The sequence below is a fragment of the Stegostoma tigrinum genome, chromosome 14 (genome assembly GCF_030684315.1).
Source record: "Stegostoma tigrinum isolate sSteTig4 chromosome 14, sSteTig4.hap1, whole genome shotgun sequence".
NCBI lineage: Eukaryota > Metazoa > Chordata > Chondrichthyes > Orectolobiformes > Stegostomatidae > Stegostoma > Stegostoma tigrinum.
The window spans coordinates 49101794-49128851 of record NC_081367.1 but is presented as its reverse complement, the minus strand read 5'-3'; the positions used below and the strand labels follow the sequence as shown (position 1 = coordinate 49128851).

Genomic DNA, 27058 nt, shown 5'->3' with positions numbered 1-27058 from the left:
GTCCTCTCCTTTGTAATACACCATATGCCCCGAATTAAAGTCTATTTCAGACTGTCTTATAGCTCTCCAAACATTCTAAGTTCTCAGCATTGATGGAAGCCCTTCTCCCTGCATGTATAAGCATTCAAATATGCAATAAACTGAACTAATCATAATTCTCTTTCAGGCAGGGGGTTTATTGACCAGTACAGAAGGTAATTAAAGGTTCCAGCAAGAGACTAATTGATTGTGCCTTCCAACTACCCAAAGCTAATTATTTGCATGAACCACTCTTGCCAATGCAGTTGTCACTTTGCAGTTGGGTTGACCTGATGTCCCAACTTCAGGCAGCAGCATCTTGGCAAGTGCCAAATGCAGTCTGGTATGGTTAGACATAATGAGGGCACTAGTGGAGTGGATGGCTTGCTATTCCTCAGGGTCAGGTTCTCCTTCCTCCCTCCTAACCGTGACAAAGACTTCCAAACTGTATCTTTAATTCTAGGAAACCTACCTACTGTTCTTCCACTTCTTGTTTTTTACTGTTGCCTCCAGGAACAGTGCACCTTCTGCTAAATGTTGCTGAATTTCACATCTATCTCCTAAACAGGCATACCACTGATGAAAGGTAATGCTGGCTGCAAGTCTGTTTCACAATAACTTCTCAAGAATGAAATTTCCATAGTTCCCTGTACCAGTTGAATTAGTGAATGCAGCTTATCTCCCATTCCCACCAATGTGCCTGTTTCCTGATATAAAGTTGCATTTCAGGACCTGTTTTATAGCACTTAAATCTAGATGCATTTATATGCCAGGTATAAGAATGCACTTTATATTGAAAAATTACACGTAGAAAGTCTTACGAACAACAGCATCTTTAATCATAAACAAACTGATGCTGACAGACAACAAAGTCAGAGGTCAAACAACACCAGGTTATAGTCCAACAGGTTTACTTGAAATCCCAAGCTTTCAGGAGTGTAGCCTCTTTATCAGTTGACTTCTGACCTCGTCCACTCCAGTCAAACACCGGCACCTCCACATCATGGCACATTACAGGAAAGAATTGGATGTCAATTTCGTCATTAAATCTATTTACTGGAATACATTGGAATGTAGATTTAAAATATGGTTATCACAAGAATTATGCAATTAATTACAAAAGACACTCAGAGATTAAAATTTAAATGTTAACAATATTTTAGCCTCTTTCAATAACAATACGAACTCCTGGTTTCTTCATGCTCAGTTTCTTTATCGCCATCTGTCCATTTGTGGTGAACTGGTTCTGCTCTAACCTAGAGCAGAGAGAAGTATTATGAGATACAGAGCTTTATATATTGGATATAAGATAACTTCTGTATCTATTCTTTACAGCCCCATCCTATATTCGCCTACCTTTTTATTTGACACCTTTAATCAACACACGTCAAATTACAACAGAAGCACGATATTAAAACAAAGTTGCTGGAAAAGCTCAGCAGGTCTGGTAGCAACTGTGAAGGAAATAAACAAGGAAAGAAACAAGGGCCAAGATAATAAAATGTGAGGCTGGATGAACACAGCAGGCCAAGCAGCATCTCAGGAGCACAAAAGCTGACGTTTCGGGCCTAGACCCTTCATCAGATGAAGGGTCTAGGCCCGAAACGTCAGCTTTTGTGCTCCTGAGATGCTGCTTGGCCTGCTGTGTTCATCCAGCCTCACATTTTATTATCTTGGAATCTCCAGCATCTGCAGTTCCCATTATCTAAGAAACAAGGGCCAAACAGGTTGCCAACTTGTCTAAACTATGAAGTTGATAGCCCAAGATTTAATCCTCTTTTCAGTTTTCGTGGTGGGCAGCCTTGGGTAACCTATGAGCTGAAGGGTAGTGAAGGGTGCTTCAGGTAAAAAGTAAATGTCTGTACAGCTTTGCTGGTGAGCCAGAAGGAGCAAAAGCACTTCTGCCTTCATCTGACCAGTCTCCCAGCTGGGTCCTGTGGTTGGGAATCAGATCACCCCAGACTCATACCCACCTTTCAAAGCCAAAGATCAAACACATCTGAAGCCAGACAGCTACACTGCAAGTTTCCCCACTCCAAAGCATGAGTCAGACCCTCTCTTCCCATCTCAAGATTGAACTTCACTTAAAGAGCTGGGCTGAGCCCTACTGACTCTTGCAGCCTGCTCCCTAAATCCTTGCAATGCAGAAAGAAGCCATTGGACTCATCAAGTCCAACTGATCCTCCGAAGAGTCTCCTACCCATACCTAGTTCCCTATGTTATTACTGTAACCCTACATTTCCCATTGCTAATCCACCTGGCCTGCACATCACCTGACACTATGAATAATTTAAGCACAGCCAATTCACTAAACCTGCACATCTTTGGACTTGTGAGGATATCAGAGCACCCAGTAGAAACCCACACAGACACAGGGAGAATGTGCAATCTCCACACAGACAGTCACCTAAGGCTGGAATTGAATGCAGGTCCCTGGTAATGTAAGGCGACAGTGCTAGCCACTGTGCTGCCCATGTCTATGTCTACCAGCAGACAGCTATACATCCCACCCCATCCCACTAGGAACTAAGCCCATCAACAGTCAGACTTTCAGATCGCGCCCTGTGAATGATAATACGTATGCCCAGATTTTGGAGACACACAAACCGCTAGCTTCCTGTCTAAAACTCCACAACTGCATAATGTGAATTGTCTGTTTTCTAGGCATATAGGAACAGGAATAGGCTAATATGTTCCTGAGAAAAGTCACTGGATTCAACATGTAAACTCTGATTCTCTCTCCACAGTTGATGGCAGACTGCAGAGTTCCTACAGTACTTTCTGTTCATATTAAAGGCCATTCAATTCGTCAAACCTGTTCTATCACAGGTAGGTCAATATCTTATCTCCATTCACCATTAGTGTTTCCTCAGCTGGGAATACCTCTACCAAACAAATGATTAAAAAAATGGAATAATGCGAGAAAACTAGAGGACAGCCAATATTATTTATATATTTAAAAAGCAGGTCACAACAAATCTAGGACAGTTAGCACAACATCACTGGTAAGGAAGCTAATGGATCATTTACTCAAGGATGGAATAGAAAAATGTATAGATACCAAAAAATAGAAACTGGAATCAGCATGGGTTTCCAAATAAAAGCAATGCTTGATGGACCTTATAGAATTTTGCGATGAAATATCAGGGGGAATATACAAGGTCGATGTGGTAAATGTAAATTACCTAAATTTTCGGATGTTTTTGAGAAAGTATTGTTTATCAGTGTAGATTTCAAAACAAAAAGTCATGCTTGACAGGCCTTGTTGAACTGGGAGAAGAAATATTTTTTAAAAAAGACAAGCTGAATGTACTGTAAACTATTTGCATTTTTGAAAGATCTTCGATAAGAGCTACGTACTGGAATCATGACCAATGGCAGAGAATGTGGAGATTAGAATTGGATAACAAGCTGGCTACAAATGAGAAAACAGACAGTAGAGGTTAAGGTTGGCAGGATAGTTGGCAAAAGGTATGAAGTGGCTCATTTCTTTAGGTCCACTGTTTACAATTTAAATTAACAACTTGAATTCATGAATGGAAGAACATTTCTAATTATACTGGCAATACCAAATTTGAAATATTGGTAATACTAAGAAGATAATGATAAATACCAAAAAGTATGAATGACATTACAAAATGGATGTTTAAATGATGAATTGACCTCAGCTTTATCAAACATGAGGTGTTGAATTTTGGAAGGACAATAAGGAGGTCACAAACAGATATTAAGAATCTAAAAGGAAAACAGCTGCAAAGAAATCTAAGTGTATAGGCACACAACTCCCAAAAAATGGCAACATGGGTTACTAAGGTCGTAAAAATTCAAATCATGCACTAGGGTTTATTTTTTAACGGGTGTAATTGAAAAGGGGTTATTTGTATTAAACTTAATTAACTTCATTAGACTGCACTTGGAGGGTTGTGAACAGTTCTGGGTGCCATGTTATTAAAAGGATATAGAGATATTGATGAAATGCAACTTCTTTTATAAATTTGATGCCACAGCCTAAAGATTATAATTATCAGGATAAACTGAACAAGTTGGGCATTTTCCTCCATCAAAGCTCTTTTAAGATGTGACTTGATGGTAGTGATATCTGATACAATGCAAGAGTTCAATGGTGTTGATAGGGCAAAGATTGACAATCTAGGGGACATAGAAATATGAAATTGGGAATTCAGGAGGAATTTCTTTAGATTAGATTCCCTACAGTGTGGAAACAGGCCCTTCGGCCCAACAAGTCCACACCACCCCTTGGAGCATCCCACCCAGACCCATCCCCCTATAACCCACACATACCCCTGAACACTATGGGCAATTTAGCATGGCCAATTCACCTAGTCAGCACATCTTTGGACTGTGGGAGGAAACTAGAGCACCCGAAGGAAACCCACGCAGACACAGGGAGAATGTGCAAACTCCACACAGACAGTAACCCGAGGCTGGAATTGAACCCGGGTCCCTGGTGCTGTGAGGCTGCAGTGCTAACCATTGAGCCACCGTGCCGCCCACGGTGTGGCCAAAAATTTCATCATATCTTTTAAATTCTCTCTTTCTGCAACTGGGAAATATTGGGAGGGGTGTTGATGGGTATTGGTTCTTTTAACAAAGTCAGCAATTGTTTGAGCTAAAATGTAAATGGAAGCCAAAACTTCCGAAAATCTACCAGTATTGAGGTTGGTTGGTTCTCTGAGCTGGTTTGTTGTTTCACAGACGTTTCATTACCCTGCTGGGTAACATCCTCAGTGCAGCCTCCGATGAAGCGTCGGTGTGTTTTCCCACCTGATTTTAAACTCTGGAATACATTGAGCAAGATTACCTCACTTCTGGTTTTCCTTCGTAGTGGAGTGTAGATGGGGTTGAGTTCTATGTGTTTATTAATAGCATGCTTCATGGAGTGCCAGACTTCTAGGAATTCTCGTGCCTGTCTCTACCTAGTTTGCCACAGGATTTTGGTATTGTCCCATCCCAGTCGAATTGGTGGTTCTCCTTGTCCATGTGGATTGAGATGAGTGACTATTGGTCGTGTCTTTTTGTAGCCAGTTGATGTTCACGTACTCGTTAGTTTCCTTCCTGTTTGTCCGATGTGGTGTTTCTCACAGTCTCTGCAGGGGATCTTCGAGATGACATTGGTCCTGTCCATGGCGGGGAGTGGGTCTTTAGTTCGGTTGAGCAGTTGTCACAGGGATGATGTGGGCTTGTGTGCCACTCTGATGCCCAATGGTCGTAGGAGTCTTGTGATGAGTTTGGACGTACCTGATGTAGGGTAGTGTGATGAGTATGTCGGGGCATGTAGTATTTTCATGATGTTGTTCGTGTAGGCATCTTCTGACCCAGTTTTTTGCATATCCATTATCCTTGAAAACCTGGAACAGATATTCTTCTTCCTCTTGGCATAGTTCTATTTTGCTGCAATGTGTTGTTGCCCTTTTAATTAGTGTTCACATGCAGCTTTACTTGTGTGTGTTCATATGGTTACTGTTGAAGTTCAATACCTGGTCCGTGTGTGTAGCTTTTCTGTGAACTTTCATTTGGAGTTCCCCATTTGTCTTGCACTCGACCATGATGTCCAGGAATGGGAGCTATTCATTATTCTCCTCCCCTCTGGTAAATTTTATTCTGGTGAGGTGTTATTTTAAGTTTGTGTTCTATCGTGACATCTAGGAATGGGAGCTGTTTGTTCACTCCATGCTACTAATAAACACAAAGAACTCGACCCCATATACACTCCACTACAAAGGGAAAATGGAAGTGAGGCAATCCAGTTCAACAGACTCCAGAGTTTAAAAACCAGGCAGGAAAACACACCGACGCTTCACCGCAGACTGCACTGAGGATATTACTCAGCAGGGTAATGAAATGCCTGCGAAAGAACAAACCAGCTCGGAGAGCCGAACAACCTCAACACCCTCAACCCGAGCTACAAATCTACTCCAAAACCTTAGAGGAATCTACCAGTAATTTAAACATTATTGATTTGCTGTTTGTCATTCTTTTCCTTGTGACAAATGATCTTGTGTGAATTTTAGACAGTTCATAGCTTCTTAGGTGATAAAAGTTCAAGCAAGTCCAGAACCAGGGGCCACAATCTAAGGATAAGGTGTAGGCTATTTAGGACAAAGGTGAGAAAGGCATTTCTTTACCCAAAGAGTGGTAAGCCTGTCGAATTCTCCACCAAGGGAATTGTTGATGCCTAGGGAGATGAAGACTTGAATAAAAGAGTGAGGTAAAAATGTGAGGAAGATCAGAATTGACGGAGTTGCAGAGAGACCAAGGTGAAAAGGAGCAAAATGATTTGGGGGTAACTACTAGATTACCAGGCCAACTTTGCACCTTAGTCTGTGAAATACAACCTGCTCCTTCCTCATCTGTAACTCTGTGAAATTGAAATGAGAAAGGCCACCACACCCAGAGTGGTTGAGTAAGTATTGTTTTTCTGTCTGAGGAAGCAGGCTTGTGAGTGACATGAGGCCCTTGAAAGGGAAGTTACAGTAATCAGACAATGCCACTCCTGTTGCATTGAGAGCACAATAGCATAACACTTTATCAACAGAAATGTTTTCCTTTTGGTAAATTTACATCATCCATGACCATCAGTACCACTTCTTAGGGATCTGCATCAAGTCCTCCGGAAGTTTGGTACTAAACCCTGCCTACTTTCCTTGATAACTCATATTTCTACTTCATTTCTAATGCCTGATGAGGATGGCTGTGCAGAGACAAGGACTGCCTTCATAACCATGGTTAATGCCTCTGTTTCACAAACCCCTGACTAGGCCAAGTGTAGATACAATGCAGCCACCACAGTAGGCCTCCCAATGATGAATTTCCAATACTTGAATCAGTCTAGAGTGGCTCTGCCAATTCTTCAGAGAGAGGGTGGACTCATAGGGGTTTGAGTGATGTGGACTATGGCAGGCCATCTTGACATAGAGAGCAGCTTGTGCATCTTTTATGCTTTTGAAAAGCAGTGTGGAGAGTTTCTCACCATGCAGTAGCTAGTTGCCAAATAAGGGGGAGTCATTGTTAGCCAAAAGCCTTGCTGATGTACCAAATTGCCTCATTATTATTCTATTTTGCAAACCTGCGAGAAGAAGTTGAGAAGCCTTGACCTGGAAATCAAAGTGTGTCTTGACAAGTTCATCTCACCATTTGCTCTGAATGACCTCCATGTCACATACAATTGGACTGCAGCCAGAAACATGATCTACAGGCACCACATGCACCCCACCTCCTTGGAGATTGGTAACCAGCAATTGTTGACGCAGCATGGCACCTCTGTGATACACTGACATGTTGCTTAGGAAGCACAGACTCACACTGCAGGGGTCATGGGCAACTAGCATTGAACTAGCAGCAGGGGCATTAATCCAGCTCACAGATAGGACTAGGCTGCATTTCAGAGATAATCACTTGCACTCTCATTAAGTGTTTTCTTCGAGCCTAACTGCATGCTCACAGAATCAATGTCATGCTTCAAATACATGTGGGTGGCAAAAATCCCATATGCCGCAGAAGGGTAAATATTTCCACTGCTTGCAATAGCATGCGAGCAGCGCTACAGAGGTGTGGTGCACATGCAGTGGACAAACATTATGGGACAACTCTCTAGAGCTCACAAGGAGATACTCCTTGAATTTGAGACTTAGACAAATATTCATAAAATTCAGCCCACCATTTCAGAATGCAAGAGGGTACGAGAAAATTCCTGTTGCTTGCATGGAAGTGAACATCTGAAAAAACAATTGGGCCAGCACAGTGGCTCAGTGGTTAGCACTGCGGCCTCACAGCACCAAGGACCCGGGTTCAATACCACCCTCAGGCGACAGTCTGTGTGGAGTTTGCACATTCTCCTTGTGTCTTTGTGGCTTTCTTCCAGGTGCTCCAGTTTCCTTCCACAGTCCAAAGATGTGCAGGTTAGGTGGATTGGACATGGAAAATGCAGTGATACAGGGATAGGGTGGGGGGGATGAATTTGGATGGGCTGCTCTCCAGAGGATCAGTGTGGATGTGATGGGCTGAATGGCCTGCCTCTACACTCTCTCAATTCTATGAATGCCATGGAACACTGCCATTAACTGCTCTTAGCTCATTGTCCTTCCACAAGATCAGGGCCAAACATCCAGAGGTAAATTGAAAATAAAATTAGCCCTTCCAGCCTATGCACAGTTTCTAGCTTCATCCCTGCTCCAGGTCATTTTTGAGGAGGCAAGTAGTGGGTAGCAGATCAAGCTTATTAAGAGCCTAACAGAAAGCAATTTAAATTCCTGTCAGACTCCAGGTTCCCAAGTGTGGTAAAGACAGTTTAGTTATCTGGAAGCAGGCCAGAGACCACATTCTAGACGTGCCTGCAGGCCCTGCCTATTACTGGCTGGGTGCAAACCTGCCAGAGATACCACCTTCTCTCCACAACACATTCCATTTAGTGCAACCCCAACTCTCACAGTGGTAAGCAACAGACAAGATACCTTCTGGATTTAATGAACCCACATAGCCTTAACCCACGTGTAGATGTGGAATGTTGGAGGTAAGGTAAAGGACAGTGAAATCTAGTCCTACATGGTCTAAAGTCTTTTTATATATCATTGAAATTCATCAAATAACATTGAATTTTATTTCAATTCTTTATGGGCAATTTCTATTCTGCAAAAAAAAACACAGGCTGAATACATAATAAATTCATTCACCATGTTTAAAGAGATGCTAACAAGTTGCAGATAATGCATTTTGTTTGCACCAAAACAGGAAACTGCAGAATTTCACATTTTTTATTCTTTTCTTCCATAGTATTTGTAACACATGACAGAATTGATACCAGCATAGTACTCATACAACTGGATAAATAATAATAAATAGTTCATAAACTCACATTAAACATTCCAGGTTGGTACAGGTCAAAATGAGACTGCAGAAGTTCTTTATGGAACTGTCTGTAAATAAGTTCTCACTTAAGTCGAGACGTGCCATTGTCTGTGATGTGCTGAGTGCAGTTATAAGCTTTTCACAACATGCGTCAGTGAGACATGTTTGTTTTAATCTTCAGAGATCAGATAAAGAAAAAACATTGCTAGTATTAGCATTATTGTGAAAAAAAACATTGCATTGATTTGTTTTTTAATGACTATAATGGACTTCAAGAATTTCATTCTCCCATTTTTGCTTAATCTCTAAGCATCTTCACTTCATGTCACTTAACAGAATCTTTGAGAATGCATCACATGCACAATTTGGGCTCAGATCTGATAATTCCATCTGTTAGTGACTAGGATGTACAGGGCCAGGCAGGGTGTGACAATGGGAAGTTGAGATAACATCTCGATTGGGTGGTTGCTCTCACAATACACAAAATACCCCTATAAAAGACAATCTTACCCTTCTTTCCCAGCTTTTAGTTAGGGGTTTAGAAATGGTCCTTCAAATCCTGCCTGCCTACCCGTGCCATTTGCATTGTGGCATTAGGAATGTAATATTTGCAATGGACTTGTTAACAACTTTAGATTAGATTAGATTAGATTCCCTACAGTGTGGAAATTTCCCATTGATTAATTTCCCATTAATTAATTTCTGGAGTTTTAAAGAAAGAGAGGGTACATTGTTGGTATGTGTAAGGTCCTTAGGGATTTGGCAATGTAGAGGTGGAAAGGTTGTTTTCTTTTGTTGGAGCGTCTAGGGCCAGAGGAAATAATTTCAGAGTAAGGGGGTTTGCCCATTTAAAACAGAAATGACATTGATTTTCTTCTCTGAGAGGGTAGTGAATTTGTGAAACTCTTTACCACAAGAGCTATAGAGGTTGTCATTAAGTATGAACAAGGCTCAGATGGACATATTTTTATTTAGCAAGGGAATCAAGGGTAATGGGGAAAGGTAGTAAAGTGCCCTTGCGAATTGCGAGATCAATCATGGTCTTGAATGGCACAATAGACTCGATGGGCTGAATGGCATTCTTTGGCAACCACATTTTATGATCATATGGTCTTTTTAAAAATAGTGGTGAAATAACTCCACAGAGGCCAGTCTCCTGCCACCAAGTCACCCTTTAATTACACATGCATAGTTCTTGACAGAGCCAGCTCTCATTCTGAGCATAATCTCTGACACTCCTGTTTATATCTTTCAGCCAGGGCTCCCTGATTGGATCAGGTTAATAGTTTCAATCAGGAAATGCATCTTCTATGAGGTCCGCCTGGCTGACTTCATTACACAGGGTGAGGGCAGGTTGTATATCATCCAATTTATAAGCTTTACCCCCAGCATTACTGACTGCTCTTCTGAAAAGAGCATGGATGAAATAATGTCTGTAACATCACTTAAAACTGATAACCAAATGCATTGCATTGCTGGGATTAATTTGCTGTTTATTTTTCTTTATATGTTTCAAAATACAGTTAAATGAGGGTATAAACTGCTGTGGAGCTGAATTAATAACATGTCTAGGCTGTCAATCAATTCAGAAAAATATTTCCAGATCTTTCCCAAAACAGCAACATTCTTTTTCACTGAGCTCCAAGCTCTAAATAGGAGGAAGAATGAAATCATTGCTTTCAGTTCCTATCAAAAATGCTGCTCCCTCCCCGTTGGTTCCATTCCTCACCCTGGCAGCTGACTGTGACTAAACCAGACTGTTCACAACCTGGATGTCATATTTGACGTCAAGATAAACATTCTGTCTGCACCACCTCTATTGTCAAACATCTTTACTTCTGCAACATTGCTGATATTGATCCCTGTTTCACCTATCCTGTGGCTGATGGCCTCATCCATTATCTTTTTTACTTGTATATTAAACTCCACTAATGCAATCCTGAATGTCCTCCCACACACAACTCTCCATAGACATTAGGTCAGTTACTGTCCTTTCTGGAGCAGTAGATGAGTAACAACTCACATTGTTACTTACCTGACAACAGTCCTGCCAAAAGTGAATAACTGATTTCGGGGTGGCACGGTGGCACAGTGGTTAGCACCGCTGCCTCACAGTGCCAGGGACCCGGATTCGACTCCAGCCTCAGGCGACTATCCGCCTGGCTTTTGCATATTCTCCCTGTGTCTGTTTGGGTTTCCTCCGTGTGCTCCAGTTTCCTCCCACAGTCCAAAGATGTGCAGTCTAGGGGGATTGGCTAAGCTAAATTGCCCACAGTGTTCAGGGGTCTGTAGGTTATAGGGGGATGGATCTGGGTGGGATGCTCTTAAGGTTTTTTGTGGACTTGTAGGGTCCAAGGGCCTGTTTCCACACTGTAGGGATTCTATGATTTACTCCTAGCCACTGAAGAAACAAACTCAAGAAATACCATTCAGAATCATTCTGACAAAGAACTATAAACGTTTACAAAGTCATTTCTACATATTCCAGGAAAATATTTTCCCTTTAGGAACAACAAACTCCCTAAATCCATAAAAAGTATTTTTATTTTGTATAACAAAGCAAATTAAACAACATGGGCCGTTCAACAGAGTACAAATATAAACTAATTGTCATAATAAGAATAAAATATTGTATAAATGATGTTTGAACACTGGATGTTTGAGATGTGCACTTACCCTAGAGTTTCCAGTTTGCAGCTTGGTTCCTTCAGTGCAGTAGACAATACACATATTCCAGAATCACCCAGTTTATTCATGCTCAGATCCAATTCTCTCAGTGTTTGGTTTGTGACTAGCACAGAGGCAAGTTTCTCACAACAGGTAGGTGTTAGTTTTGTTTCAGTCAGCCTTCAAAAATACATATTAGTGCAGTTGCAAACACGGGAAATATTCACTTTTTTAATATAAACAGTCGATTAATTCTTCAGACAACCCATTATTTTTGGGCATTTTCAACAACTGTACCACTCATCCATTAATTTCAATCCTTCTCAAGTAATCATTTAGGGACAACTTAGTTATGCAATTATCATAGGACATGTAGAATTATGTCTTTATAAATTGAGGATGAAAATGCAAGAACAAGGAACCATTATAAAACCCTAGTTCAGCCTCAACTGGAGAAACTGGAGCGAAGATGTGAAGATTTTAGGATGAATGGAGAAAAGATTAATAAGAATAGCCACAGAGATGATGGAGCTCAGTTATGTGAATTAGTTGGATAGTCTGAAGGTGTTCAACTTAGAGAAAAGAGAATAAAGAGGAAAATTGCCAGAGGTGGTCAAAATCATGGGGCGCTGACCAGATTGGCAGAAGGATTGAGAACAGTAAAATGCCCCATTCACAGTGATCAGCAAAAAGGGCAACTGCAACAAGCAGAAATATTTTCATGTAGCCAGTGGTTAGGACCTGGAATACTTTGCCTAAGAGTGTTGGTGCAGGCCGGATCAATTGGGGCCTTCAAAACTGGGTTCAATAAGCACCCAACGAGAAAAGAAAACTTTAAGTAATTAAGGGTGAAGAAGTGCAGGTATGTGGGATGTGACTAGCTTAACTGATTCTAATGCAATGGGCCAAATGGCCTAATTGTGTAACCACAGGCAAAACTTTTCTGGAGGGACAGACAGTTTGGCTTTGACAACTGGACAGTCTTAAAACCGGCCTCTCCCATTACCATAACATGCTGTGGCCAGACTTGAGTGGCCAGCAGCTCCAGCAGTCCTGGAAGCTCCAGTCCCGGGGGAAGGACCCAGTGGATCCCACGGCCAGGTAAGTAAGGGCATTGGGCAAGAAAAGATGGCAATTAGGGCGAAGGTCAAGGGGGCTGGAGTAATGGGTTTTAAAGCCCAGATGATGAGGAAGGAAAGGTGTTTTTTGGAGGGGAGAGATACCACGCCCCAAACCCCACCCCAATCTACACAGGAAACCTCCAAAGATAATTCATATCATCACCCCTCTCCTTCCATCCAAAACAATAAGATTCCACTTCACTTTTTAGAAGCTCATCATCATTTAATTATTTAATTACCATGGTGAGCAGGCTGCTGGTTTCAGCACCTGACCACCTCCTGCACTTTGAAAGTGAGCTCAAGGTGACTGGGAAAGTAGGGGGCTGAATGTCTGATCTGTTTTACCTGCCCTGCTCCATCCAACATATCAAGTTGGAGCAAAATCAGAAATTGCTGGAGAAACTCAGCAGGTTTGGTGGCAGAGATAATGGGAACTGCAGATGCTGGAGAATCCAAGATAATAAAATGTGAGGCTGGATGAACACAGCAGGCCAAGCAGCATCTCAGGAGCACAAAAGCTGACGTTTCGGGCCTAGACCCTTCATCAGAGAGGGGGATGGGGTGAGGGTTCTGGAATAAATAGGGAGAGAGGAGGAGGCGGACCGAAGATGGAGAGAAAAAAAGATAGGTGGAGAGAGTATAGTTGGGGAGGTAGGGAGGGGATAGGTCAGTCCAGGGAAGACAGACAGGTCAAGGAGGTGGGATGAGGTTAGTAGATAGATGGGGGTGTGGCTTGGGGTGGGAGGAAGGGATGGGTGAGAGGAAGAACAGGTTAGGGAGGCAGAGACAGGTTGGACTGGTTTTGGGATGCAGTGGGTGGAGTGGAAGAGCTGGGCTGGTTGTGTGGTGCGGTGGGGGGAGGGCACGAACTGGGCTGGTTTAGGGATGCGGTGGGGGAAGGGGAGATGTTGAAACTGGTGGCATCTGTGGCGATAAAACTGAGTTAACATTTCAAATGCAGTGAATCCTAATCAAAACTGAATGTACCAAGTTGGAGGATCTAATACACTATTGCTCTGTTTGATAATTTGCTAATATTTTATTTTATGTAACACCTTGATATTGATATCGCTTATGCCGTTAATTGAATATTTTATCTGATACCACGACCATTTATTTACACTAGTGCAATATTGCTAACCTATGATACAACCAGAGCTATCTTGTTGCTGAAACCAGACTCAGATTTTGTCTCCTCTACAATTGATCCCTCAAGCCTTTCTTTGCTGGCTTTTCATCGTCCTATCCTCATACCGTCAACCAATATCCTTTTCAGAGTGAGAAGGGGTTACTCATCACTCATATCCTCATTAAACTTTTCTCTAATTTACTAACTTTAAATGTGCAATCTTAAATTCCCATTGCCTCATCCCAAGTTATGTTTGAAATTTTTCTCAAGCCTTATACATCCTTTTGCACCTCAACACTTGTCTTTTACCTCTTGCATGTGTTTCCCTCCATATGCCACAGGATCAGTCAACATTTGTCAGTCACCTAAACCAAGGGAAGTTCTTTTTTCCAGTCCCTTTGCCTCTGCTGTTCCTGGCAATCTTCAAAAAACAACAGCTCAGAACTGATCTTTCAAACTGATCATCTCGATCTTTTCTGCTGCAATTCAAACTTTTCGCAATTTTTCTTTCTTATCGGCAATGTTAGGACATTAAAGATGTTGCCTAAACGCATGTCAATGTCATTATACCTATCCTACTTGTGTGCCTTGACCAGGTGGCCATCCACCATGGTCATCCACCAACAAAAATTCTGCAGTACAGAACATAAACATAATGCACGACTATATTATCATACTTATTGCATCAATGTCCTTTCAAGTGCTATGAAACAAAATGTAAAACCACACTAGTACATAAGACTACACTTTACAAGTTTTTACTTACACTAATGATTGTATTGAGCAACTTGTGTCCATCAGCGCCATAGAAATTACATTTATTCCAGAGTCTTGAATGACATTGGAACTTAGATCCAGACGAGTTAGACTGCAATTGACTCTCATGGCAGAAGCAATTTCTTCATAGTTTCTCTGTGTTAAACAATTCTTGGCCAACCTATTGAGCAGAAAACAATAACATTTTATAAATGTATTTTCAAAGTTATAAAAAAGACAGTTCTCCATACTAGGATGGAAGGCTTCATGATTTTGATGGTGATAGAAATGTTGGAAACAGTTTAATCTATAATATTTGCTCACATTGATCTGACAATTTTGTAACATCATTATGTAACAGTATTTTGTTATTGCCATCCACACGAGGATCTACAACCATAGCTTTGGAAGGAGAGAGCTGAAATTACAGAACATTGAGTAAATATTTTGTATACTGAACCATAAACAAGTTATTGAAGAATGTTGATCAATTATCACTGGGATTCAAAAACATTACAGATTACATGAATTAGAACACCAAACAGGATGGATTTGACTGTCAGTTTGTTATCCCTCACTTTGCTTTATTATGCCCAATCACTTTCACTGTGTGAGTAGGGTAGGGGAGTGAAATGGGTCGCAGCTGAAGATTCCACCAGGTGGAGAACATTGCACCGGCATTAATCATCAAAGAAAGAACAAAACAAAGGTTTCCTTGAGAAGGTTTGTAAGTTCTCCACTCTGATCGTGCACCACACCACTGCCCAGTTTACAATATTCAAAATTACAGAAAGTGTGTGAGTTTCATTACCTCAGCATAAAAATGAGGTCATTGCTATGAAACCTTTCATTTTCCAAATTTCCGGGCATGAAGACTTCCTATTGAATTGTATCTACATTGTCATCTACATTACCATCTTTCTTGAACCTGATTAGGGAGCCCCAACCCAATAAGCAATGTTCTTCTTACGCTCAGCAATTAATTCAAGTAAATCTAATGGAATACCTTTTATTTCTACGTCCTCATCTGTAAAGTATATTTGCCAAAATTTCAAAATCATGGCCTAAGCTCATCCTTGAAGTCAAAGAAGATCCTTTAACTGTGATTTATCAAAGCTCATTGACGATTCTTTTCACCATGGTTTACTGGCCAATGACATCACAAGTGCACATTGGCATCAATTTTGCAAAGGAGTTCTTATGCAGGCTCGGGATTGTCAATAACATAATTATACAGTGCCTGCATATATTCCAAGCAGTCATCGGGATGAACAGTAAAGAACCCCAGCTCAGGTGGTATTGGGTACACTTCCCAGTTCTTCCATTTTATGATGTTACAGAACAAATTATTCTTTGTTACTCATTTAGAATATGGGCAGTATACAAATCAAAATCCATTTCCACTCCAACAGATTGTTCTGCACAAATGTTTATTGTTTTTGTTTCCTTGAAAGGAAAAAAAAACAGCAAAATGCATCTTCCACAGATGGATATTTACAATCAAGTTGGGTTTACAGTGAGAGGGGGAAAATTTAATAGGGATCTGAGGGGAAACTTTTTCACACAAAGGGTGGTGCATGTGTGGAACGAGCTGCCAGAGGAAGTGGTAGAGGCTGGTACAATTAGAACAGTTTAAAGGCATCTGGACGGATGTGTAAATAGGAGGGGCTTACAGGGATATGGACCAAATGCTGGCAGATGTAGACTTGATCAGTTTAGGATATCCAGTCAGCATGGATGAGTTATTCCATGCTGTATAACTCTATGACTCTAAATTCTGTCATGTCTAGAAATTAGTGGGGTTTATAAGAATTCTTCAGTGTGACATGCTAAACAACAATGCTCCACCTAGGCATTCTTGCTCATCTAAAGTATGAGATTGTTGGCATTAATTTAATGAGTTTTAGCACTGTCTAAGCCACAAACCCACTTTTTGAGTATCTTTGTGGAAATTGGCAGGATTATGTAGTGGGAATAGACCAGATATATTTCCAACTTACTCTAAACTTTTCAATTTGCATCTTGGATCTTTTAGTACATCACTAAGTATTTCCATTCCAGCTTCCTCCTGATAAGAGCCCATCATTCCAAAATCAAGTGTACAAGTATTATTAAGCCTAAACACAAGAGGAAATGAATATTAATTTTAAATGAAATATTAATGACTAACAGTTATTTTTCTTTGTACTTATGATATAGTTATCATATTCCATTGTACCAAAGTAGAAATATTACTATTTTGAGCAAACAATACCACTAGAAATTCAGCTGTGTACATTTTGGGAACATGGGGAATTACAGGAAATAGTCCCTGTAAATGATGGGTGAGATTTGAGAGATTTCAAAATAGGCCTCACCTGGCGGTAGGCTCAGGCCTCATTTCCAACAAGTCAGCAAGCTGTGAACAACAATAGGCAAAGCTAGGCCGGAGACCAAGCAGCTGTGATGTCTCAATTAAGTGAGGGCAACGAGGGCAGATATTGCCTGTGGCTCTGACTTGACTACTCACCTCATTCACATAATTGTATCCGCTAAAAGGAAGCATTCAAAGACATGTCCAGCTAGTCTCCTACATTCTAACCTTTATAAATCTGAGGCTATTCAAAACTTTGATCTCTGTGTCTTGACTTGCAACTGGTCTTGTTCCTCAATTACCTAAGGGCTCACTTACATTCACTTCCTTAAGCAAGGTTTTGACTTTAAAATGTTCATCCTTATTTTCAAATCCTACCATCCCCTTATCCTTCTCTATCTGAGAAATCTCAACTGGCCTCACAACTTTCCAAATGTCTAATTCAGGTCTCTTGTGCACATCCAATTGTAACTGTTCCACCGTTGATGACTGTACTTTCAGTTGGGTTCGACTTCAGATAGAAGTTTTACTCTGGCACGTTGTTTTTTCCATAGTGTTCCAGCCACCACCGATATGCTTCCAAGTTATATTCAGTGAATCTCCCAATGCAAGCCCATCTAACTTATCCTGCGTATAATGTATTATTCTAATCTCTGAGCTAGTGATTATGCCATCTTTTTTCAGCTGTTTTTACTAACCCTCACCATATCTATTGAGAATAGAGGTAAAGGGGCAGGCACTTGGGAGCCCATACCAGGTTTGACACCTACATAAATGTTATGTTTTAAGAAAACCAATAGTTCCTCTCCTTCAATTTGCAGGAAAAATAACTCCAAAAAAGCAAGGAGCAGACCAGGATTGGTCAAGATGCCCCATACATTCAGCTCTGACTCCAACACAGGATAATGAGGCTCTAGAGCTGGCTGACCATGGTAACATCAGCATAGGAGAGTAAATGCATTTGTACAAGAACACAAAGATGCATTTAGGTATTGCACGAGGTACAGAAGCTCATTGGGCCCATCTCTGAATACAGGATCCACATTATTATTGATTAGAATGTGAAAATATACAGTCTTTAGCCCATAAATTTGTTTTCTCATGCAAGTCTCAATATACAATATTCCCAAAGGATAGTCAACTGCATGGCCTTGAAGCTGTCAGTCCAACTGTGAGGAGAAGGGGCTAGCTGTTACAGACCAGGCTCCTGTGTCATGATGTGACTTACTTTATATATGTAATTCTATGTACATTTGATTTCATAACAAGCAATATTACAGACTACTAATTAAAAGTAAATGTTCATTCACAACTTTGACATACCCTAGCTTTTCTAATTTGCAGCGTGGATCTTTCAGAGCAGTAGAGAGTGTTCTCAGGCCTGTTTCACCCATTCTATTATTGCTCACATTCAACTCTCTCAATGTTTGATTTGTGATGAGCACAGAGACAATTTCCTCCCAACTTCCAGTTGAGAGATTATTGTTGCTCAAGCTAAAGAGATCAAAAAAAGTCAATATGTTTGAACATGGAATTATGCAAATATTCTCATTTACAGTTATTAATAATCATTTGACTCCCAAATTGAATAACAATGAGATACTCAGACAGCCTCAGTTCCATTGACAGATGGTTTACTCTGGTTTAAAATTCCATGAGCCAGATTTTACATTCAATGACACACAACTTTAACATTTATTTACAATTGTCCATAAACCTTCAACAGACAATTTCATTGGAAATTGGGATTGTTAGAAATCAAAAACAGCATGTCACTCTCTACAGTGGATCTAGAAGTTATGTGAACAGGGCAGGCAACAGCTCCTTAATCAATCAGTTTATATAATCTTTATTAAGATACATAGAGTCCTTACCAAGGAGGTGAAAATAGAATAGTCAAATCAATGAAATATCTCATATAGTGATTGAAAGAATGTGAAGAAAAGTTAAGGGTGGGGTTAAAAATAAAACAAATTAAAAAAAAGATTCAAAAATTATTTTATGTTTTGATGAGGAAATAACAAAGATGATTGGAGTACCTGGGGAGTTTACAGAGTTAAGAAGGGTCAAGGCCATGGAGAGATTTGAAAATAAAGTTGAGAATTTTGAAAGCAATACATTCCTTTACTAAACATTAAAGTAAATTGGTGAGCATATAGGCAGTGGGTGAATGAGACTTGTGTGCTAAGATATGGGCAATGGAGTATTGATGGCCTCAATTTTCCAGAGGGTAAAATGTGGCAGAATAGCTAGGAATGCATTGGAATAAGAAGTAACAAAGGCATGATTAGGTATCTTGTTACAGGTGACTGCAGCAAAGTCAAGAAACCAAGAGTCAAGTCACCAAAATGGAAACATTTCATGGTTTCAGTTTTCGAAAGCTCGACTCAAGCCAAATCTCACGCCAATGTTACAAATAAACTGGCTTAATTTCACCTGTTGCCAGCGTTCATGGTTGGATGATCATGTTGATGAAAGCACACAAGTGATGGGTGTTATTTAAGGACTGAAAACACAGATAGAGAGAATCTCATAAAGAGAATCTGATAAAGAGCAAACAGATAAAGAGAATGAGGAAGGGTCGCCGGACCCGAAATGTTAACTCTGTTTCTTTCCTTCACAAATGCTGCCGACCTGCTGAGCTTTTCCAGCAACTTTGTTGTTGTTCCTAATTTACAGCTTGTGCAGTTCTTTCAGTTTTTTTTAAACAGAATCAAGTGTTACTTGTGGCAGTCCTATGCTATGACAGGTCAAGAGGTAATGGTTTGTACGTGACCTGTATTTTCTGCAACTTTCAGGAATCCATGTTTCATATATCTTAGCTTGTGGGCATCAAGATGTCTAATGTTAGACAAAGCATGGTAAGAGCATGGAATAATGGTTGCAAAGAACAAAGCTTTAGGAGGAAAGATGAGGTTAGGAATAGGGGGCTTCTTGGAATTGCCAAGTGGGTTTAGACCAAATTCTTTAAGGAAAGGAGCAATAATAATGGTTTAGAAAGTCGTATGAATAGAGTCAGGACAATTAGATTTTAGCCAACATTGGTGAGACAGAAAAGTGGAACTTGTGCTGTCAGATGTCAAACAAAAGAACCAGACAGAAGGTCTTAATGGCAAAGTTCTGTAGGTACCATGAATGTTCTCATATCTGGACATAAAACATTTGAAGTCATTGATGTACAACTATTTCACTTACTTCAGTTTCTGTACCCTGCACTGAGCAGCCTTCAGAGCATTAGACAATATACGTATGCCTCTATCGCCAAGACTGTTATTACTCAGGTTTAGATTTGACAGCATTCTACTGCTGCTCAGAATGAAAGCGAGTGTCTCACAGCATTTATGTGTCAGATCATTTTTTTCCAACCTATACATTTCAGAAAGAACGAATGTCATTAAAATTACAAATCTAAATATTGTCTAGAAATTATTTTTTATCATGCCATTTTAGAGTTTACTGACTCTTGAAAGTTTTACGACAATCATTCACCGTTTATTAAGCCTCAAAATGTTTGCCTTTTGTTGCAAGTCAATTGATCCAGAAAACACTATGTTTTGTAAGTGTACTGTAGTTCACATTATGAGATATCCATTTACATGGTTACTTAACACACAAAAATATAACAAATCAATTTTGCCCTGAGTAGCTTAGAAACAATTTGGGCATAATAATGATTCCAACGAAACAAATCTCACCACTTAATGTTAGGCTACTTAAGTGATAAGCAAGCATTTCCAAACAAATTTATTTTCTCTTTCACAACTCGATTTCCATTTTCTAAACTCATTGCCAGGGAAATGCAACCGGCAACCAGTAGATGACTTATGTAATACACCACGGGAAGAAGGATAATGGACAAGTTGCCTTAGGCATTAAGCACAAGGATTTTACGACTTACTCCAGATTTTGCAATTTACAGTCTGGACTTGCCATCATTTGTGACAATATCTTGACTCCAGAATCTCCCAAATTCGATCCAATCATTCTAAATGGAAATAGATCACAAATAAAATTGGAACCAAAATACCATATATTTTGATGCCATGAAAGACATACATGTCACAAGCACAATGTTTTCCAATATCTTTGTCACTTTCACAATACTGTATTATGTTAAAGTTGCAATGGTGAATATGAATATAAATGTCACTCACTAGACTAATATTGTTGTTCATTCCTAATTGAGCAAGAAAGATTCAGCATATGACTGTTAAACAGAGCCCCATATTGGTCAGACAAACTATGACTGTGTTTACCAGAATATAGTTCAGTTTTTGGATTTTTAATGAAAGCAAGAGAGCCACTTGCTCAATACAAGAAAACTAGCCCACCATTTATTCCCTCCTCTGTCCCTGTTCTCTCTGGCAGCCAGTAATTGATGATATGTTTAAAGTTGCAGGACTGCTTTGTGAAACTAGGGATTTCCTTCAGAAAGTCAGTGGTCAGATTGATCTCAAATGTTCTTGGAAAATCTACTAACAGAGAGGATACTAAAAGAAAAACTTGTTTTTATTTAACTGATAGTTTTTGTGAACAGTTGAAGTGCGTAAGTCAGCAGTAACAATGCATGGTTTTCAATGGACGTGGAAATGTGCAATTTTGAACAAGATGGCATGGTGGAACAAGATCCAAATTTGTTAGACATTAACCTTTACAGACATGTTGAAATGAGCTATTGAAAGGAATTGGTGAGTACTTATATAAAAGGAAAGTCAATGTATTAAACTTTGGGATGCTTAATTACAAAATGTTAGATGACAAGGATAAGAAAGGTAGGAATCAGACTGCAGAAGCCAATATGGCGAGATTTGTTGATTCTTTTCCATACCTGAGGGACAAATATATTGATTCTCAGAAAATAGAGACAGTTTACTCTTGAAGATTTTTTTTCTTGGAAATAAACTGGAGTATACTGACAGAAACACAGCACTTAAATAAAATTACCAGCATCCTTTGAAAATATGCACAACTGAGTTGCTTTAAGGAACAGTGGATTGTAAAATCTATTTGAAGTTGTACTTTTTGTTCAGGCAGCGAGTGCTTCACCGTTTAATACTTGTGATTGAAAACATTAAACTTACTTCCAAAAACATTTTTCATATTTTATACAAGTTTATTGTCTGGTATTTATCAAGACTGTCACAACAATATCAACATAAAGGGCTATTGATAAGTGCAATGCAAAAAACCTTGACATAATTTTCTTTCTCAGTGTCATATATGTAAACATTTTGAAAGGAACAGTTCTGACAGAAAGTAACACAGCCCTTGGGAATGGGTTGGAAGACATCAAGGCATAAAATGGCGAGAGTAATTGCGAGGTGGAGTGTCCATCATTTTCCTTATATCATGGAGTTTTATTAGCAGTGGGAATGCGGAAGACAGTTTGCCCTTTGTTGGAAGTTGGAGGGAGCTCACCTAAGTAGATAAAATCTGCTGACCTCCCCACTTTGGCAAGCCTTGCTGATAAGCCACTCTGTGGGCCACACAGGAAGCCTGTGGCAGCGAGGACCCCACGCCTCCATCTTCACCAATCACACTATGTCCATTCAATGGGCCTACCTGACCCAGCAACCCCTACCACACCTATCTGCTTTGAAAGAGAATGTCCAGTTTTGTTTTCTTGGGTTAAGTGTGAAGATGCCATTATCTTCTACGGCTTCTGCCCCACTTTTCGCATGAAGTCAACAATGACTTCTCTAATACTAGCAAGAACCATCTTCTCGATGAGTACTAAGAGTCACAGGTCTGTCCATCAACTATTAGCTCTCGCTGTCTCTGGTTGTAGGTCTCTTTGTCTATATGTAGAGTCAGAAGTAGTTAAGTCAGTATGGGACAATATATTTGGGTCATGTATTGTCATATTTAAATAGCTGGCAATGGGTGAAAACTATGAGATGTGTTGTGAGCTGGCATTATGAGTAAGTTTGTGAGGATATGCTGTAGGTTGAATGTTAGACATGAGTCTTCATTGAAAGAGTCTGTCAGTTGATGTGTTACGGACGGGGTAGTGTAATGCAATGAACGGTGACGAAGACCAGTGGCATTTGAAGATGAATTTCCAGATCTACACCACTTACGTGAATTCATTCAAATTTTTGAAGCCCTGCATTAAAGACTTTGGCTATCAAAGCCAGGAGTGCAGACTCAAAGTTACACAGCCTCAACGTTTTTGTCTGAAATACTTGGAGTGCCTCATGAGTCCCTTCATAAACAGCACTTCTCTCCACATTTTTATCTCCTCCAGCAAGGCCTGAGAACACAGCCCACTCTTTCCCTTGTTCTACCATTGTTCAGATTTTTCTCTACGTCAGAGAGGCTGGTGAAGAAGCTTTGTTACTTCCTCCAGTTGCAGTGCATCCCTTCTTTAGTGCAGAATAACTACAATGTGGAAATAGGCCCTTTGGCCCAACAAGTCCACACCAATTCTCAGAGCATCCCACCCAGATCCATCACCTTATAACCCACCTAATCTACACATCCATGAACACTACAGGCAATTTGGCATGGCCAATCCACCTAGCCTGCACATCTTTGGGCTGTCGGAGAAAACCGGAGCACCCAGAGGAAACCCACGCAGACACGGGGAGAATGTGCAAACTCCACACAGACAGTCACCCAAGGGTGGAATCAAACCTGGGTCCCTGGCACTGTGAGGCAGCAGTGCTAACCACTGAGCCACCGTGTCGGCCACTTTCACAGTTTTGGGCCCCTTGCTGAGGCACACAGTTGCTCAGCAATGAAGGTAGGACTAATTACACTCATGATAATGAAGAGAATTTATAAAGCAAGTATGCGGCCTGCATCACTTTGAATGAACACAGATTCATTTTGTATCTCCAAACCTGCACCTGATTTTGACAACTGTTCATTGTGCCCTCTACAAATAACCAAACCAGTTTATACATGAGTTCAAAATTACTGCTTTGTAAATGAATTATTGATCAAAGAGAAGTAGAAATCCTTACTTTAAACTGGTAAAGAGATGCAGAACTGGCACCAGTCTCTGGAGTCCAACTGAAGATATCTTGTGTTGTGATAAATCTAATGTCTCCACATCTCCATATGACATTTGCAGAACAAACGCCAGTGCTGAATATTCTGCTGGCATAAGTGTCCGAGAAGTAACAGCACCAGCGGCAACAAACTTTCTGGTCTCTTTCACCAGTGAATAATCCTCTAATTCACTCAAACATTGTAGAATAGTAATGCATTTTTCTGGAGGAATATCTTCCTGCAATTTCTTTTTGAAAATTTGAACGATCTTTGTTATATCATCATGATTCATTTCACAACTTGTCATCAGCCCTTTCAACATTTGCTGATTTTGTTTTGTCCCTAATCCACAAAGGAATCTGAGAAATAGGTCAAAGTGACCACAGGAACTTTTGATCGCTTCCTTATAGGCCTGTTTACAGACTTGGGAATAAGTGGACTTTTCACGTTTCCGTAATGTTTTTGGATTCGCCACAGTGTTTAAAGCATTATCCTTGTTGTTGTTTAATGACAGGAAAACATACAACGCAGCAAAGTATTCCTGCAATGACCTATCCACAAAACAGAAGGCCTTGTTTGAAGGACTTGCATTTCCCACAACGATCTCTTTGCAAAATCCACTTTCTGCCAGGGAAGTGTCAACATTGTAAAGTTTTAAATCTTTCTCATAAAATGTCTGTGTCTGGCCTCTCAGTAGATCGAAAGCCAATTTCCCCAAATTGAAGATAGCTTTTTGCTTTGACTCCAACAACGCATCAATGGTCTGCTTCTTTGGAGTTAAATACTCACATTTTTGCTGTTGGTGGGAGAAAGCATACACTAAGAACTTGGTGAAGACAGATGTAATTGCTACTGGCGCGTAATCACCAAGTCCACAATTCTGAAATGATTCAAGTGCATCCTCCAAAATTACTGATAAAACACTGCAGAAAATTGGCATGTCGCATAGAGGGGATAGACGCTGCTCTTTGTTCACAATTGCAATCATTTTCTCTGCCAGGTGCCTATTTTCATATTTCTTGTGAAAAAATTCCTTCTTTTGCTGCTCACAAAATCCTTTTATTTCGGTCAGTCTGTCAATGTAGCAGAGAGGAATTTGCTCTATGGCTGCTGGTCGGGTTGTTATCCAAACTGAAGCTGACGAATGAAGATTGCCTCTGATGAGATTTGTGAGCAATGATCCAAGTGATATTAATGCATTCTCATCATAGCAGGCTAGTTGGTTTTCAAAATCCAGCCCTTGAATGCTTTCATCTAATCCATCAAATATGTACAAGGATTTGACTGACTTGCTGATTAGAATCTTTTCACAATTTTTCATGTGTGGGTAGTAATGTTGGAGAAGTTGGACCAGGCTCAAAGACCTTTCTGACAGCATATTCAGCTTACAGAAGGAAAACAAAAACATGAAGTCAAATTCTGACAATGTAGAACCAGCAGCCCAGTCGTGAATTAACTTCTCTACACAAACTGTTTTTCCAATGCCAGCCATTCCCTTTGTTACAATGATTCTGTGAGGTTTTCCATCTCCATGCGTAGGTGTTAAAATCTCTGTATAGCTGAGGGGATGGATTGACATCACATTCTGATCCATCCCCACCTGTGGTGAGGCTTTATGATTCAGAGGGTATACATTGCTATTGACAATCCATAGATTTGCAAATTTTTTAGCTGTGGGGTCTGTTATGTATACACAATTTTCTTTCAAAACCTTGATGTGGGTCTTTTGCAGATCATAAAAAGCATCATCTGTAATACAAATAGGAATCAAAATATGTAATCTCAGGTATGTAATCATTACAACTCGATTGATTGATTAATTTGATTGCCTGATTTATTTACTGTCATATGTACCGAAATACAGGGAAAAGCTTTGTTTACAAGCTGTACAGGCAGACCATAGTAAGCAAAGGATATACAGTTCAAAAAAGACTTAGTCATAGGCAAACAGGTTACATTGCACAGGGTGTGCGCTTGACAAGATCAATGTAAGTAAGATCAGTCTTATTTGAAGTTACAGAGTCCATTCATCAGTCTAATGATAGCAGGGAGAAGTTGTACTTGAACCTGCCGGTGGGTGTGTTCAGGCTTCTGTATCTTCTGCCTGACAGACGTTTTAGGAGATCATTACCAGGGTGCGTTGGGTGTTTGATGTGGGAAGCCCTTCTGTGGCAGCGAACCTTGTATTAGCCCATGGACAAAAGGTTGGCTTCTGTGATGGTCTGCGCTATATACACTGCCTTCTATAGTTTCTTACAGTCTTGGGCAGAGCAGTTGCCGTACCAGGCCATTATGTACTCAGACAATATGTTTTCAATGGTGCATTTGTAGATGTTGGTGAGGGACCTTATGGACAAATTTCCTGAACTTGCTGATGAAGAGGTGTTGTTGTATCTTCTTGACCATCACATCTACATGGCATGTCCAAGGCAGCTTGTCAGTTTTCGTCAATCCAAGGAACTTGATGCTCCACCCTCTCAACCTCAGTTCTGTTGGTGGAGGTGGGGACATGTTCTCCTCCTTTCTTTCTGAAGTCAATGGTCAGTTCTTTAGTTTTTGTCAATGTTGAGAGAGAGGTTGTTTTCATTGCACCATGTCCCCAAGCCCTCTATTTCCCTTCTGTAGTTTGACTCATCGATGCGAGATATTCATCCCACTATAGTGCTGTCATCAGTGAACTAGTAGATGGTGTTCATTTGGAATTTGGCAACACAGTCGTTGGTATAATGAGAGTACAGCAGGGGGGTGAGGACTCATCCTTTCGGGGCTCCAGTATTGTGTGTTATTGTGTATTTTGGTACATGTGACAATAAATAAATCAATCAATATAAATTATGTGCCACAAAGTGATTTTTTTGAAACATCAAACAGGAGCCTCTAGATTTTCATCTACTTTGACTATGCTTCTTGTGCATCAAAAGTCTGACAAAAACTGTAATCTATCATTTGAGTTGGCATATGGGCACAAAATTGGTCTCTATTCTGTTACAGCTAACACAGGAGATACAGGAACCACAAAAGCTGCCATTATATATATATATAGCCACTTGCTGTTCGACCATGAAAACAGCATCACATAAATGAATGTTTGTTATCCAGCAACAACTAGAAGACATTCATTTTGCATTGGTCAACTGTACCCACTGACTTTGG

The 27058-nt window shown here is 40.2% G+C and overlaps 1 protein-coding gene across 4 annotated transcripts in view; it reads right to left on the bottom strand.

The window, feature by feature from the left end:
- Positions 1-835: 835 nt before the first annotated feature.
- Positions 836-27058, bottom strand: part of LOC125457872 (NLR family CARD domain-containing protein 3-like) — a 46048-nt gene continuing 19825 nt past the window's right edge. For 3 of the 4 annotated variants that reach the window (XM_048542587.2, XM_048542588.2, XM_048542589.2), the window contains 9 exons: positions 23878-25654; positions 20808-20894; positions 20105-20275; positions 18233-18403; positions 16557-16673; positions 14567-14737; positions 11560-11730; positions 8891-9058; positions 836-1274 (listed from right to left, as the gene is read on the bottom strand). In XM_048542587.2, the coding sequence (XP_048398544.2) occupies positions 1178-1274; positions 8891-9058; positions 11560-11730; positions 14567-14737; positions 16557-16673; positions 18233-18403; positions 20105-20275; positions 20808-20894; positions 23878-25654 (2930 nt within the window). In that variant the 3' untranslated portion in view covers positions 836-1177. The remainder of the gene's footprint in view (positions 1275-8890; positions 9059-11559; positions 11731-14566; positions 14738-16556; positions 16674-18232; positions 18404-20104; positions 20276-20807; positions 20895-23877; positions 25655-27058) is intronic. The other variant, XM_048542591.2, reaches the window with a different exon arrangement.